The 16,919-nt window shown below is 35.3% G+C and overlaps 1 protein-coding gene and 1 pseudogene across 1 annotated transcript; one reads left to right on the top strand and one right to left on the bottom strand.

The window, feature by feature from the left end:
- LOC109833725 lies at positions 286 to 10,608 on the top strand (annotated as a pseudogene).
- Positions 12,892 to 16,058, bottom strand: LOC109833716. The gene is made up of 4 exons (XM_020401504.1): positions 15,407 to 16,058; positions 15,014 to 15,253; positions 13,733 to 14,207; positions 12,892 to 13,633 (listed from the first exon to the last, which is right to left on the bottom strand). The coding sequence occupies exons 1-4, from the start codon at positions 16,056 to 16,058 to the stop codon at positions 13,021 to 13,023; spliced, it is 1,980 nt and encodes a 659-aa protein (XP_020257093.1). The 3' UTR covers positions 12,892 to 13,020.

Below are 16,919 nucleotides of genomic sequence, written 5' to 3'. Positions count from 1 at the left end.
CCCTGGTAAGAAAGAGAACTGTATTTCCGTTGCCACGCCAGCAACCAGACACGGACAAGAAAGAACGCCGGCGTCTCTCCTCTCATCTCCTCTCCTCGGAGAAATTTTCAACGCTTCAATCGATTCAAAAAAATTCTCAACGAAGATTTTAAAAAAGAACATTGTCTGAAATTTTGAGGGAAAGGGGGAGGGGCAGAGAGAGAGAGAGAAAGCGCGAGGGAGGAGTGAGAACCAAATAGAGATCAAAAGGGCATCTCTTCCGGAGAGAAATCAGCTCCTATCAAAATGGATTCCGATCTACGGATGTCTCGTCTCGCCGCCGCTAAGAGACATTGTTCCATTCACCAGCATCAAAACTGCTAGAATTGTAATAATAATTTGCCCTTGAACATCCAATACATATTATGTAATAATATTGTAATGTTAATAAATTTAATTGTTGCACATAATTTGGGTATTATTTATATAATTGTTATATATATCCTTAGAAGTTATTTTGTTAGATCATGCATTGTGATGGTCACTTGCTTGGAGATATGATCTAACTTAAAAATTTCTTAAATTTGTGCTTAACCTATAACTAGTAAAGGATAACTTTGTTATAACAGGTTATTATGCATGACACCGATATATGAGATATGGTGATGGGTCTCAACCATCGAGAATGTAGATTCTCCGGGTGTATGTCATAAGCACGCATTATGATGTGTGTAGTACTAGACCGTATTTGAATTATCTAGGATGAGTCACCTAAGAGATAGAGAGTTCAAATTGTTACATGGTCCCTTTGACTTGATGATATTATCATTTTCGATTTGATAATTTAGTATGTTTTGATGTGATGGTTAAGCTTGTTTAGCAAGCGATACACAACCTGAAACATTGGGTTGCTAAATTTCATTTAGGAAAATGATGGATGTCTAGATAGGATCCAGTATGCTCATTATGATGAGTTAATTTATTATGCATTCTCATGAAGCTATTAAATTCCTACCGGCAGGTGGTTTTAAAAATATTTTTACAAATTTACCTTCTTATAAAAATAAAATATTTTGATGTTTCAAAATAATTTTTATTTATGTTCATGGAAATTACAAATTTAGGCATGAGCAAATAGGTGAGTTGTCCTGCTCAAAAGAGTTGCCTAAAATAAATGATACTGGAAGGGAGTGAATGTAAGATATTATTTAATCCCATATTATGGAAGAGCTTTTTTGAACAGTTGGTCGGATAGGAATTTGATTGTTAAATTAAAATTATTAATTTGATTAATAATTAGTTCTCGATATGGGACCCAATTGGTCTCACTAATGTCGTTAGAAGAGGTATACATGCAATGCAATTCTATTTCTATCCTTAATTGTTATGAATAATGTTTTTGAACAAATCTATTCTATCCTTAATTGTTATGGATAGAGTTCTAGATAATTATAAATTGTTTAAAGTTAAAATCTCTAAGACTAGTGTAATCCTATAAATAGGGTTCATATGTAGCCTTATGAGAGGTAAAAAGAGAAGAGATTGAAAATCTTATGAAGATAATATGAAGAAATAGATTTTTGAGAACCTATCTCTCAGTATTGCTCCTCTACGGTGACGGGTGGATTTCAATTGGAGGCTTTTTCTCTTGAGGAAGTTATTTTGGATTGATCTCGGGACAGATTATTGTAGAAATTCGGAAAGCGTTTCAAGTATTCTTCTAATATTTAATTAATTTTGATTAATAGTCATGATATGCTTTTTCCGCTGCGTTGTATATCATGATTCCAACAAAAACTTCCACTTAGGTTTTTATCTATTTATTTATTTTATTTTCTTCGTGATTTGTTATAAATAGGAAATGATTGATGATGTTCGTTGTTTTTATTTTGTTGGTGTTAGATCGATTGGGAATGGATGAGTTCTAGCTTGAAGAGGAGATCTGACCTGATTTTGCTTGTCCTTATTGCTATGAGGATCATGATATTTTGTCTCTTTGCACTCATTTGGAAGATGAGCATCCATTCGAATACAAAGTTGCTTTAAGATTTGGATTTTCAACACAATTTATCTCTTGTTCTTTTAAATTTCATATTTTTTAAAAAATAATATTAACGAAAGGTTTAATCTTTGATATATTTTTATTGCTTCATATTAATTTTGCTTCCGTCGATTATGGTTTAAGTTAAAAGCTTTGTCATATGATTTATCCGTTTTTTATTTTAGCAAAAAGAGGGCCTTAACCCATATTTATGTTTATTATTATAAGAGAGAAAGAGCAGAGTACATAGAACGTTTACATAGAAATAGCTCAGATATACAAGAAAACCACAGAATTTTGCTTTCCTATCAAAATGTGGAAACCAATATTCAGCAAGCTTTGCTGAGTAATGGGTAATTAATGTTGAACACTGTCTCGTTTATTGAAGATCCGTTGGATGGGCTCTTTCCAAATTAGCCTGATGACCTTTATTATTGCACAATCTTATTCTTTTTGTTGATCAATTGCTGAGATTAGACATCCTAATGAAAGGTGTCCATTTCCAATTGTCCATAATTCAAGACCCTTAAGAGAGTATTGTGCCCGTTTGTGCTGAGGCTAACTGGAACTAGTATGGGACTGTCACAGGTACACGCTATATATAAACACACTGGTCAAGCTAGAATCTTGTAGGTGCACCATCACCGATCTCCATCCTAATCCCTGAACAAGGAGCTATTGCTTACTTGAGAACTCCCTGTCAAAATGATACTACCTGTCCTATAATATGATAGGGTAAGTAAAAAAAATTTATCTATTTCTATAATCCTTGTGAAACACTAAGGAAGAATATGACATAGACGGCTCCGGGAGAAGTCTCCATCGTATGTCAAGAAGTAATGTTACGGTTGGTTTGGATTGAGAAGAGGGTAGGAGACGGGGATGATTGAACTAAATCCATGGGGAGAGAGAGGAGAGGAAGGCAATGTGATGTAACTAATTTTGTTTGGATAGACAACTGGGGGATGGAGAGAGAGGGAGAGTGATGGAACTAATTTGTGTTTGTTTAGAGTAGAAAATAGGAAGAGAAGGGAGCAACTCACTTAAAATCCAACCCCTCCCCTCCCAATCTGTCCATTTTAGAAGGATTAAAAATGTGAGAAAATTGGCTTCTTCTTAACCCTCCCAATCCTTCCTTTCACTAAAAAATTTAAACAAACATAGCTTTAGAATGCTTAGCATTGTGATCTTCCCAACTCCTCTATCCTCTTAAAAAAAGCTATGCAGTAAGTGCAAGAAAGACGCCTCCTTCCAATACACAATACATCGCTAGGCACAAGGACAAACACCACTAATAAAGTTTCAACCTTTATGTGTATGCAAAACTTCCACTCAATAATCTAAGAAGAGTACAAATTTGTATCACCATTCTACCTCACAAAAACCCAAGAAACCATGAGAATATTTTCTCCTCTTTAGAAGAACTCTCTCCGGTCATAGAGATCCCCGAGCAACCACACCCTTTCTCTCTCTATCATGATGTAATTTTATATACATGTATCCTGGCTCTAATAGGAAACACAAATAAAATCCCTTTTGCACTAAAATATAATTCTTGTCGAACTAGGAGTCCCAAGTGTATGGCACAAATTCTAACAAGCAATATTGTGAGACCATGGTATAGAAGGCTCTTGGAATAAGTCCCCACACTCCTCTATATTTGAGCACAAAAAAAATATTTGATAAATAATGCAGGACAATCATGGGTTGTTGATCAGGAATTTTATAGATTTACTAGTATCTTTATTATTTTAGTAATAGTTGATGTGATCTCTAATTTTAGGTAAGATTTTCTTAGGATTTGATTTAGGATTGTTGGGATATGTGAGATTTAGTTTGTCAGAGATTTTATCCTTGTATCTTTTTCATTAGGATTTGATTTAATTTTCAGATTTATTTTTTCTCTATAAATAAAGTTGTAATCCTCCATGAAGAAATAGACATATGAATAAAAATTTGAGTTATGAGAATTCTCTCTTGAGCATGTAAAGTGTTTTTTGGCATGTGAATTGACTCTTTGGGGAATGAAGATCTTGAGGGTGAGGTCTCTGAAACCTATTATCCATCAAAACTCTCTCTTCTTTTAATTATTCTTTTCAATCCATTCCTCCAAAAAAATCCACAAGGTCCAACTCAATCCAAAATACTAGAAAAATCCTAAAAATCTAAAACTGGATCGCTGTTCATGAGCAAACACTAAATCACTACTGTTCACAAATGAATATCGTTACCAATAACGGTGAACAGTAAACTCCATACTTCATGGGCAACCAATACATTCGTTACTATTCATGAGTGAGCCATAATTTTGATGTTCATGTCTCATCAATGCTTGCCTAGTATTAACGAGCCCTCCTTCGCCGCTCACAACAGATCTCCGATGAGTTATTTGATCATACTGAGTATTGCCAACACCGAATCTCATCCAATTAGTCTCCAATTAGTTATGACATCACCCTACTAAGTCATCGACAATTTCTCTCCTCTAGTGAAGCTTCATTTAACCCCTTGCGATATCCGAATATGGCTTGAAAACCTATCGAAGACATAAAACTCTACCTGCTCCTCTAATCAAATCCTGATTGGATTCAATAACCACCAAAGTTTGAATAATCAAGATCCTTGTACTTTCCAATTGGGTCCGGATTAACATCAAAGACAACACATTGGATAGCATTCTACTTTTGGAACGGAGCCTGCGCTATGGTCTACATCAACATTTGATTCAAGACTGATCCATATCAAAATTCAACAAAAGATTTGATGAAGATTTTAGTTACAGTTTTATTTTTTACGGGGATTTGATTCTTTTAGTTGAGATATTTAGTTAGGATTGAGTTTGTTATTTAGTTAGGATTGAATTTTTTATTTTGGTAGAATGTGTTATTTGATCTTATCTATTAGTTAGGATTAGATTTTGTTTTATTCGTATAAAAGGGTTGTCTTTTTTTCATTTTAGAAAGGAGAGAAGAATGCTTGTGAGAAACTCTACATGTGAATTGCAACTAGTATTAGATTTGAGATACCAACATGTGAAATGCCTGGGTGTGAAGCTTATTATTTGTATCTTCTTTCTTTAAATAAAGTGTGTGATTTGCATATTTAATTTTTTTTAATTTTGTACTATCCAAATGATCATTCCCAATAGATCACCATACTTTCGTTCCTTTTCATTTAGTATCAGAGCTAAAGAGATCAACCATTTCAGCTTCGACATCAACCATGCGACAGCTCAAAGTTCATCAATAATATCCAACTTTAAACCTGATGACAAGTTTTCTTCAAGAAAGGAAGATTTGATTCTGATAGATCCATACCAAATCCAATAGAAGTTTTAATGAAATTTTTAGTTAGAATTTGATTTTTTAAGGGGTTTAATTCTTCTTTTAGTTGAGTTTTATAGTTAATATTGAGTTTGTTGTTTAGATTAGATTGAGTTTGTTATTTTGGTTAGGATGTGTTATTTGATCTTATCTATTGTTTAGGATAAGATTTGTTTTATTCCTATAAAATGGTTGTATTTCTTCATTTTATGGAAGAGGAGAGAATGTTTATGAGAAACATTGCATGCGAATTGCAGATAGAATGAGGCATATGAGTTGCCGACATGTGAAATAATTGGGTGTGAAGCCCATCATTTGTATCTTTTATTTTTTTCCTTAATTGAGGAATGCTATTTCTATATTATTTTATTATTATTTTGTTTTTATCCAAATAATCATTCTCAATAGATCATTCCGTTCCTTATCAATAAGTAATGTAATTGTGTAGTCTTACTTTCTTCTTCTATTGCTTCTCTACTTGCTCTTCTTTCCTATTGCACCCATTTTTCTTCATTCTATGGTTCCCATTTCCTTCTATCTTCCTATTTCCTTGCTTTAGAAGTTAACGTGATATATTTCTTTTTCATTCTAAAATGGACAGTTATCCTTGTCATTGAGTTCCTTTTCTTTCCTTATGCACTTCCTAGTTAACTTGCATTTCTTTAGTTCAAAGGGATTGGCTTTTTTTGGTGATTGTTTTCAATATTCTTGAAAATTCACAATTGAATATATTGTTAATATGAAAATGGCTGGTTGTGTGCATCTATTGGGATCTTGAAATGCTCTTTCCTAATTATTAAGGGGTTGTGAATTCCTTTCTGCTGTGCCTTCAAATTTTGTTTTAATCACTTTAAACTTCAAATATTCTTCCAAAAACTTGATAACTTACTGGATGCTCGTCTATTTCTTAAAGATCAATATCCAGGTTTTAACTAGTACAAAGGTACATCTTGCCTTTCCTACTATTGACACACATCTAACCTGTTGGTTTTTAATATATATTTGTTGCAACTCTGAGTAATGAGAATGTGTGACATATGTCTTCTCCTACTATCATATAAATTGGGCTGGTTAACCACTCAACAGAAAATTCTTTGAATTTTTCCCCGAAAAGAATAGTTCTACAAACAACTTGGTTGCAAGAAGTCAATACCATGTATTTTTTTATTGAGGTCTGAATCCACATGAGCTGGCAGTAGAGCCATAGTGAACTCTACTTTGTCGTAACCACAAAACACAGTCACAATTGGGCAATTTGGAAATAAAATATGTAGGACAAAAGGCATGTTTTTTTATCCGTCACCTGCCTTTTGACTCGTATTTTGTTTGAAGAAAGATTATAACCTATACTGGTGTGCACCCCGTGCAAAACACGACCTCCTATTTTTTAAGTACTGCATTTTGAACTTACCTCATTCTAAGTTTTATTATATTTAATTTAATTATTGTATGCTTAAAATTAAAAATTATATTTACTCCTCTGTACTTAAAGAATGATCCAAGTTTTAATACATTTAATTTAGAAATCATATCTACTCCTCTATGCTTAAAGAAGGATCCAAGTTTTAATACATTTGATTTGCTTTACTATTTATAATACAGTAAATGATGTAGCATAAATAGTTTATGCTACAGTAAAAACTATGTAAGAACAGTCCTTTGAGTGCGGATGAGCAGATTTGATTTAGCGTTTATGCTACAGTATTTACTGTAGCATGTATAGTGATTCGTTGAATGCGCCTTTAAGTATAGAGGAGTAGATTATATCTTCCTGTTTGTTTAGGTGAAAAAAAGATGATTATCAGTTGACAGATGTAAATTTAATAAATTGATCGAAGTTTATTGTCCACTATTAAGATTCTTTAAATGTTGAAGAAGACTTAATTATAAACCAAAAACCATAACCTCACTCAACTAATGAGGCGTTCTTCATAAGATTTGAACATTATATTGTTTTATTATTTTTGTATGTTTTTTTAAATATTTCTTTTCTTATTATTTCAGGCCTGCCCTATTTGCTCTGTTGAAGTTGCACGGGACGTGTTGAATCATATCACCTTGCAACATGGGCATCTCCTTAAGATATCCTTTTCCAATCATATAGTTTAGCAGAAGGTTTCAGTTTCAAGCTTATGCGTCAATAGTCTATTCTGTTCTCAGGTTGTACTATGAATTTTTAAAAAAAAACGGTATTTAAAGTTCTTGGAAAATTGAAAAGTAACTGTTATGCTGCTCATGTGATATATGTACATCGAAATTCATAAAAATATCATATATTGCATTGATTAGTTATGTGATGATGCGTTCGCTTGGGACCCATGGAGTTTTGTGATTCTAAAAGGGCTAGTCATGAGGTAGCTAAAGGAAAAGTTTAGGTGGGAAACCTATAAGTATCCATGATAATTCAGCGGATAGAAATTGATCAATTCCTGGTATTCCAGTATGTCGCTTTCCAATATTACTTGGTAAAACAGCAGAAATCACCACAGTTTGTTTCGTCTTTCTTTTCATAAAGGTGTTGGACTAAATTTTTACATTTGCAAAAGTAAGAAAAATTGAGACAGTACTAACAACTATATGTTCCTATATTACTTGGTAATAACAGCAGATAACACCACAGTTTTTTTCATCTTTCTTTTTCTCTTCATGAAGGGGTAAGACTATTTTTGACATTCACATGCATAGATTTGGAAAGTAAGGATAATCAAAACATAATATAAGCTGTACTTGTCGTTGCAAACTATTCAAAATATAAGCTGTACTTGTCGTTGCTATTCTACAGTTGGTTATGTTTGATTGATGTAACTGAAATGGGTCAAAACACTTGCATATTTATTAATCAGTACGATTGCGTGCCCAAAAAGTTATAGGATTTTCAATTAGGGCCTGTTTGTTTTACTAAAAAAAGAGGGAAATCAAAGAAATGGAAAACTATTAAAATGAAGAATTGGTTTGGGAGTGTTTGGTTGGCTAAAAAAAGAAGGAAATCAAAAAAATGAAGATGAAATGATGTTAGTTGTCATATTATTATTGGATGATGTGAGTGATTTTTTAAGAAAATTAGTTTTGATGTTGTTTGGTTGGCGAAAAAAATAAGGAAATGAATTATAAGAAACATATTTCCTGTAGTTTGTTGTTTTCTTTTGGTTTGGTTCATTCTTAAAAATAAGAAATGAAATGAGATGAGATGAGTTGTCATTGTATTATTGGGTGATGTGATCCAAGATTAAGAAAAGTGTTTTCACAACTTTTTGGGATGAAAACAAAGAAATGAAATGTTAATGAGATGAGGTGAATTATTATAATATTTTATTGGATGATGTGAGTGATTTGAAATGATGAAAAGAGATGAGTTGAGTGATGTTTGGATGAAAATAATATTTTATTAGATGTGATGGATGAGTTGTTAGATAAAAATAATATTTTATTAGATGCGATGGATGAGTGGTTAGATGAACATAATATTTTATTAGATGATGTGGATGAGTTGTTGGATGAAAATAATATTTTATTGGATGTTGTGGGTGAGTTTTAGGGATGAAAATGGAGGAAATAGTGCTTTTTGAGATTTTCACCTTTTCCATTTCTATTTCTTGGTTTTTCTTGGTTTTTAGGAAATAACCAAACAGGCCCTTACATGCTCTTCTTGTTAGAAATCATGCAGCAGTGGCTTCTTCAAGAACCTAGAAGCTTCTCTACCTATCTAGCAAACTTTGGAAATTGGCATTAGAAGCTGCCATGGAGTTTTGTGGAAATTTCTAGAGAAAAAAAAAAGCAAACTGACATTGAACCCTATAAAAGGGGTTATGCCATTCGGTTTTGGATCAAGGAAGTGAGCAAGAGAAAGGTGAAGCTAAGAAAATGCTATAGTGTAGGTTGAAGAGTAGGCTCTCTAGAGAAAAGAGAGAGTGTGAGAAAAGAAGTGTAGTAAGGTGATAGGCTGAAGCCTAGTGGGATGTAGAGTGGCTGTGAGAAGAATATTTAGAGAGAGAAGAGTAAGAAAGTGTAGGTGCAAGTAGGGTGTAGAAGAGAAGTATACTACTTGTAATATCTTATATCAAAGAAAAGTTCAAGTTGAAGTCCATTTTCTTCTAAAATATTTGTTCAAGTCCTGCGCTCATTCCATCACTTCTGCATCAGTTTCCTTTTAACTGAGTATCACTTGCAGAGACGCAGGCGATTCCATAGAGTTGCTATTCCCAACAGTCAGACACTTTCTCTTCTTGGAAGAGACCTTCGTGAGGCTCATCTGCAAGTTCTCTTAGGAAGCGGGTTTTACCAGCCAAGCAGCACTGCTGTATCAACTGCCGTCACTGATTCATTACTATCATCACTAGTTTTAAATTTCCCATCATCTGAAGTAGAGGAACCATAAAAAACAATCATGTCCGCTACAGAAAATCCTATAAGAAAAAAGACAACATCTCTGCATACTCGGAAATCAAGGTAGGTTTTTGAATTTTATTATCTTTCCGTATTTTTCCTTGTTTTGTTGCGTTGTTGGATAGTCATGCTTTTTTAGCTCTGCAAAAGGTATCAATGGTTTGCAAATTGTTCCTTAGTAAACCTTCAGTCAGAAGCTGTAGTATACCATCCTCCAAAAGGATCTTGAAAGCCATGGAAGCTTATATTAGAGGCTTACTGCTTAGTATGGGTTAAGTTATTGGTGAAATTATTAAATTAGCTTGATGTCTTGCTTACATATAATGTCTAATTGTATTCAATGTTGGAAATTGCTGAAGGTAATATCATTTACATGTTATGATAACAACGTATATGTATGTCGAGCTCTAATTAAGTGCAATGGCTATTATTCATCAAATTCCAACACCTAATCATTCATAAAAATTGTCTTTTGTCAGTCTTGAACTTTCCTCAACTCATGAGGAGTGGGAACAAAAGCGGAATCAGGCTACAGTGAGAACAACATTCACACAGGACCTGCTTCTCTCCACTTTGTTTGAGGAGTAACGAGCTGCAGGCAGACATGCGCTATTGCCACATTAGGACATTACTGCTTCCGCTCGTCCTTAAACGACATCACAAAACTGTTGACGAATGAGTTTTGGTGAATGTTTATGTCAAAAGAGGCAGTTTTGGGCCCTATGCCATTAGTGCAGTATATATCTGGGATGTTCTTCAGTGCCTCTGTTCAAATGTTTTTCTCATCTTTTCGGCTGTGATCATAGTCTCATAATTTATCCCTCTTTTATATCAAACAACGTATGGTTGTGAATGGTGGATGATACAGGTGTATCTTCTTTTTGGAATTTAGTGATCCTCATGGGAGCTTGATGATAGATAATTCTCATGGTAACTTGAGAATAGAGGGGTAAAACAACACAGTGAAACCCATGTTGAAGCATGGAACGAGACGGCGAATCGAAGAATCGAAACATCCAATTTTCAGCCCGTGAGTCGACTCATACATGTACATGAGTCGACTCATCAGGTTGAGTCGACTCATGCCTGTCATGAGTCGACTTACGAAACCCAGCCGTTTTGTCGAAAGTTTTTGACGAGTCGACTCACCTCATCATGAGTCGACTCACTTGGCATGAGTCGACTCATGCATGTTTATGAGTCGACTCATCGACGCTTTCCTGGTTCGTTTGAGATTCTGTTTGCACGAATTCCTGTGGGGTTTGGGCTTGGTTATTTACCACTTTGCTATCCACATTGTTACACCTATATAAGGGATTGTTTTAGGGTTTTAAAAAAAAGAGGAGAAAGCAATCAAGAGAGATTAGATCGTATTTGATAATTGAGAAAGATTATTCTTTAATTTTAGTGTGATTGTGAGAGATTGTAAACTATTTTATTCTCATAATCTAGAGAAGATATTTTCCTTCGCCACCACTGAATTGTTCTTGTGTTCTTGTTATTTTCTTCTCAACCTACATTTGATAATTCCGCGATCAAAGGTGCTCGCACGACGACTCATATCAAGTTGGTATCAGAGCGATCAGATCCTGTGAAGGGGGCATTCTGTTTATGATCCTGACTCAATCGTAATATAAGAAGCTAGGCGAGATCCTTATTTTATTAGAAGGAGTTCATAAATTAAGGAAGAAGAAGATGACTGAAGGAGATAGTTCAGCTAGGCTAGATGCATTGGAGAAACAGATATAGACAATAAGTTCGACTCTCACACAGCTCGTTAATATCTTCCAAGAAATAGAAAAAAAAAGAGAAATCTTCTTCGAAAGGCAAGAAGAAACTTATGGAGTTTGATGGAGAAGGCGAGAAATCTAATTCTGATAGGGAGGCTGAGATTGTCAAAACTGTTCCACATCAAGGGGTAAGGGTTCTTACCAGAATTTGAAGATAGACTTCAAAATAGAGATTTCTGTTTATGATGGGAGTGTCAACATTAAGAGGTTTGATGATTGGATCGAGCGAATGGAGACGTATTTTACCCTCTACGGATATTCATCCAAGGAGAAGCTTGTGTTCGCGACTTTGAAGCTTTCGAAGCATGCATTGGCATGGTGAAAATCCTATTGTAAGCAGGAACGGAAGGCGGTGTCGTGGAACAAATTCAATGAGCTACTGATGAAGCAGTTCTACCCAGTAGGGTTCCTTGAGGAGCGTTGGTATAAGTGGTACGGATTGCGCCAAAGGTTCAACCAGACCGTTCAAGAATATACGACGGAGTTTCAGCATCTGGCGATGGTTCTCAACATCGCGACGGAGGAATATTTCATCTTTATGAAGTATATGACGGGTCTGAATGAATATATCCTAAAGGAGATGAAGTTGTTCACAGTCGAGTCCATGGCAGAAGCGAGTGTAAAGGCCATTGCCATTAAGGACAGGCAAAAGAAGGGCAACGAAACGAAGGGAGACTCTAAACAGACGGGAGGCAAGTCTAGTGGCTCTCAGCCTAAGGAAGAGAAGAAGAAAGCAATCAATAGAGATTAGCTTGTATTTGAGAATTGAGAGAGATTAATCTTCAATTCTAGTGAGATTTGTGAGAGATTGTAAACTATTTTATTCTCATAATCTAGAGAAAGTATTTTCCTTCGCTATCACTGAATTGTTTTTGTGTTCTTGTTATTTTCTTCTCAACCCACCTTTGATAATTCCGCGATCAAAGGTGCTCGCACGGCGACTCGTATCAGTGGATCACATCTCCCATGCATAAACTTTCATCGCGTAACTATGTTACTTCTAAGACCATCTCCAATGGCAAGGCAAATATTGCCTTTCTCTCTCCTTCCACCTCACTTTATTCTCTCTCCACATCACTTGCCTTTTCCAATTGCCTTTCAACTCCACAACAACTAGTTTTTCAAAAGTTTTTCACTTTATCTTTCCTCCACATCACTCAACCATATACCCACCATATTTATTCATCCTATTATTCTTATTTTTTATACATTTTAATCGTTATTATATTTACTAATATATTTATAATTATAAAATTTAATTTTTATTATGTAATAAATAATATGTATTTTTTAATAATTTATAATTTTCAAAAAACTTAATTTTTAATGCAATAAATAATATATTAATTTTATAAAAGAAAACAACACACACTATTATTAATGTAGTGGTAAACCAAACATACATAATTTATTGAAAACGTACAAGAAAAAACACACCAAACATACATAGTTTATTGAAACATGCAAGAAAAAACACACCAAACATTGAAAGTTTTTGACATTTCTATTCGAAGGTTGCTCCAAATTTTTGCCAAATGTGCTCGACGAGATCCTTTTTCAACTGAATGTGTTTGGCCCTATCACGTAGATCGGCTCTAGTATGAATATCCGATTCGGCTCGGGCTTGAACGTGCACTTCAAATTGTGGCAACACTTGTGTTTGGACATTGAAAGAGGAGCTAGAGCTAGCACTAGCATTGTTCGATGGTTCGAAGTCAATATTTTCCCAGTTTCGCAAATATGTATCTCGTTCATCCTCGACTATCATGTTATGTAAAATAATGCAAGCCCTCATTATTTTACCTAAGACCTCAATGTCCCACATTCTAGCGGGCTGGCGAATAATAGCAAATCGTGCTTGGAGAACCCCAAATGCGCGTTCCACATCCATCCTATATGATTCTTGTTGTTTGGCAAACAACTGCGCTTTGTTGCCTTGGGGCAATTGAATTGATTGGACAAAGACAGGCCATTTCGGATATATTCCATCTGCAAGATAGTAAGCACGATTGTATTGTCGCCTATTGACAATGAAATTCACCTCCGGGGCTTCACCTGACTCAATATCGTCAAATACCGGTGACCTATCTAGTACATTAATGTCGTTCAATGTACCTGGCAAACCAAAAAAAGCATGTCATATCCATAAATCAATAGATGTCACTGCCTCAAGGATAACTATTGCTGTCCCCTTGTGTCTACTAGTAAACTGCCATTGCCAAGCATTAGGACAATTCTTCCATTGCCAGTGCATGCAGTCGATACTTCCAATCATTCCGGGGAAACCACGCTCCTGACCAACTTGGAGTAACCTCTGCACGTCTTCCACATTTGGACGTCTTAAGTATTCATCTTGAAACAAAGCAATTACCCCATCGCAAAAATTACGAGTGCACTCAATTGTGGTGGATTCTCCAATCTTCACATACTCATCACATGCCTCTGCGGCGACTCCGTATGCAAGCATGCGGATGGCAGCTGTACACTTTTGGATAGGTGACAAGCCCAAATTTTTTGAATTATCACGCCTTAGAGTGAAGTAGTTGTCATAATTTGATAATGCGTCTACAATTCGTAGAAACAATGACCTTTTCATTCGATATCTTCGGCGAAACTGCATGTCGGAGTAAGTGCATGACTCGTCGAAGTAGTCGGCCATGAGCCTTTGATGGGCAGCTCCATGATCCCTAGCTCAGACAAGACTATGACTACTCAATATCTTATCTTCATATTCAATTTAGTTAACTAAATTGAATATGAAGATAAGATATTGAGTAGTCATAGTCTTGTCAGAGCTGGTGGGTTGATTATTGATTTTGGAGTGTAATGCAGTGAGTAGTCATAGTCTTGTCTGAGCTAGTGAGTTGATTATTTATTTTGGAGTGTAATGCAGTGAGTAGTCATAGTCTTGTCTGAGCTAGGGGTTGATTATTGATTTTTGGAGTGTAATGCAGTGAGTAGTCATAGTCTTGTCTGAGCTAGTGGGTTGATTATTGATTTTGGAGTGTAATGCAGTGAGTAGTCATAGTCTTGTCGGAGCTAGTGGGTTGATTATTGATTTTGGAGTGTAATGCAGTGAGTAGTCATAGTCTTGTCGGAGCTAGTGGGTTGATTATTGATTTTTGGAACGTAATGCAGTGAGTAGTCATAGTCTTGTCTGAGCTAGTGGGTTGATTATTGATTTTGGAGTGTAATGCAGTGAGTAGTCATAGTCTTGTCGGAGCTAGTGGGTTGATTATTGATTTTGGAGTGTAATGCAGTGAGTAGTCATATCCATGTCCTTATATTCGTCAGAATGTGTAGTCACACAATATTCAAACAACACTATTATTCAAACAAAACATCGTAATTCAAACAACACTCTTATTCAAACAACACGCTTACTAAAGAACATACATCACGACAATAAAACACACATGCTTATGAAGAACACACAATTCGATAATAATACACGGAATATGCAAACTAGTTCCCAAACAATTCCTTCTTCAACATACTATACGCCGCTTCATCTTCATCATCTCGGGCCTCTTTGTTCTTCAAGCTCAACCACATCTCTAACTTCTTATTGCGATTGTACTCCTGGATAGCTGAGACTTGAGTCGCCCTGTATTGTTCATTAGCGTCACGACGAGATGCTAAATCGGACAACTCTTCCTGAATGGTAACCTTTGATTTTCTTGAAGTTGATGATTTACTAGATGAAGCTCTAGCTTTCTTCTTTGTTGCATCCCTACCTTCCGGACGTACAAGGGAATGAATAGCAGAATCAACGTCATCGCTACCACTCTTTCTCTTAGATCCACTACTTCCAGATTCAGTTGCTCCTGTGATATATTTGGGTTGGTGACGAACCAACTTCCACTCATCCAACAATTAAAACTTTGTACCTTGGTTTTCACTGTACAACTCTAGACCTTTGGATATGTAGTCATTGTCTGACCAACCACTACGTCTCTCCCTAGTAGCAGCACTATAACAACCAACAAAGTTACTAATCTTCTTGTTGAGGTCACGAAAATGACTTTGACATTTTACAATGTTCCTCTGTATCCCACGATCGGAGTTCTCATTCACGTAATCAGAGATTTTGCCCCAAAAAGTATCACCCTTTTGATTTGAACCCAATTCACTGTCAGTACTGTAGTGGAAATAACCAGTTAATAACAACTTGTTCTCTTCAAAAGTCCAACTGGCGTAATTTCCTTTCTTCGCTGATTGTTGGGTTGGAGCTTCAAAACTGTGGGGAGTATCCCCACCAAGTTCTCCCAGAGAGATTTGTGTAGAAAATTGTGGGATATCAGTGGATCCACTACTAAAGCGAGGTGTGTTTGGCTCACTAGTCGGTTCAATGTTTGGAAAATTGACATGAGATGGAAGAGAGCTGTTTCCAGGAACTGGTTGATAGCCATATGGCATATAAGGATGATTATACGGGTATTGCATTCCATAAATTGGTGGCATCATATTAGGATTTTGATAGCCATATGGCATGTAAGGATGATTTTCAGGCCGTTGTGTATTTGGATTTTGAGGTTGCATATTCGGATTTTGAGATTGGTTTGGATAGTTGTAATTTGGGAGAAAGTTTAAGTTAACTGAAGGATCCATGAAGGATGTTGAAGATGGAAGAAGAAGAAAAAAATGAGAGGGTGAGAATGTGGAAGTTGGTAATATAAGGAATGAAGTGAGTAAAAACTTGATTTTTTTTTGTGTCCAAATAACATAAACTCAAGCTCTATTTATAGACCTTGAAAAATAAAAAATAAGGGTGAAAAAAATAATTAATTTAGAGCAATTATTGATATAAAAAAAATCATTTAAATAATGGAAGAAAGAAAAACAAAAGAAAAACAAAAAAAAACAAAAGACATTCTCTTTTGTGAACATGGACACGCGCATGTGTCCATCTCAATGTCCCAGCTTCGCTGATGTGGCGCAAGGAGATTGGTGTAATGCATTTTTTTGTTTTTTTTTTAATGGCAGGGGAAAATTAACCGGTAGGCAAATTTTGCCTTTTCTCTCTCTTACTTTTCATTTGCCTACCCAATTGTTAGCCATTGCACCAAATAACATACCCAATTGTTAGCCATTGGAGATGGTCTAAATGCAAAACTTTATTTTATTTAAGATAATTATACAGCTAGTTCGCAATATTGACGTAGTTTCTTTTACTTTGTGGATGGTTGGTTGCTACATCTTGATGAATCTGGTTTACCTTTGCAGTTGTATCATTGTCAAACTGAAGTATCGTGTGGAGGCACAAATAATTGGGTGTTTCGCCTATAAATAAACTGGGTATTTGCAACAGCATTTCATATACTCTCTTGATATTTCATTTTTTCTCTGAAAATAGAAGTGTTGATATGTCAGTGGAGGTCCCTTTTCACCTTTTACATCTGT

The sequence above is a fragment of the Asparagus officinalis genome, chromosome 1 (assembly GCF_001876935.1).
Source record: "Asparagus officinalis chromosome 1, Aspof.V1, whole genome shotgun sequence".
Taxonomy (NCBI): domain Eukaryota; kingdom Viridiplantae; phylum Streptophyta; class Magnoliopsida; order Asparagales; family Asparagaceae; genus Asparagus; species Asparagus officinalis.
Note: the sequence above shows the minus strand (reverse complement) of the source record. Positions and strands in the feature narration are given on the sequence as shown.

Coding starts and splice junctions, on each gene's coding strand:
- LOC109833716 (XM_020401504.1), bottom strand. CDS start 16,058: ATGCAACCTCAAAATCCAAATACACAACGGCCTGAAAATCATCCTTAC. Junction 15,254..15,406: donor GTTGTACAGTGAAAACCAAG/GTACAAAGTTTT, acceptor TACGTCCGGAAG/GTAGGGATGCAACAAAGAAG. Junction 13,634..13,732: donor AATTGTCCTAATGCTTGGCA/ATGGCAGTTTAC, acceptor TTTTGGTTTGCC/AGGTACATTGAACGACATTA.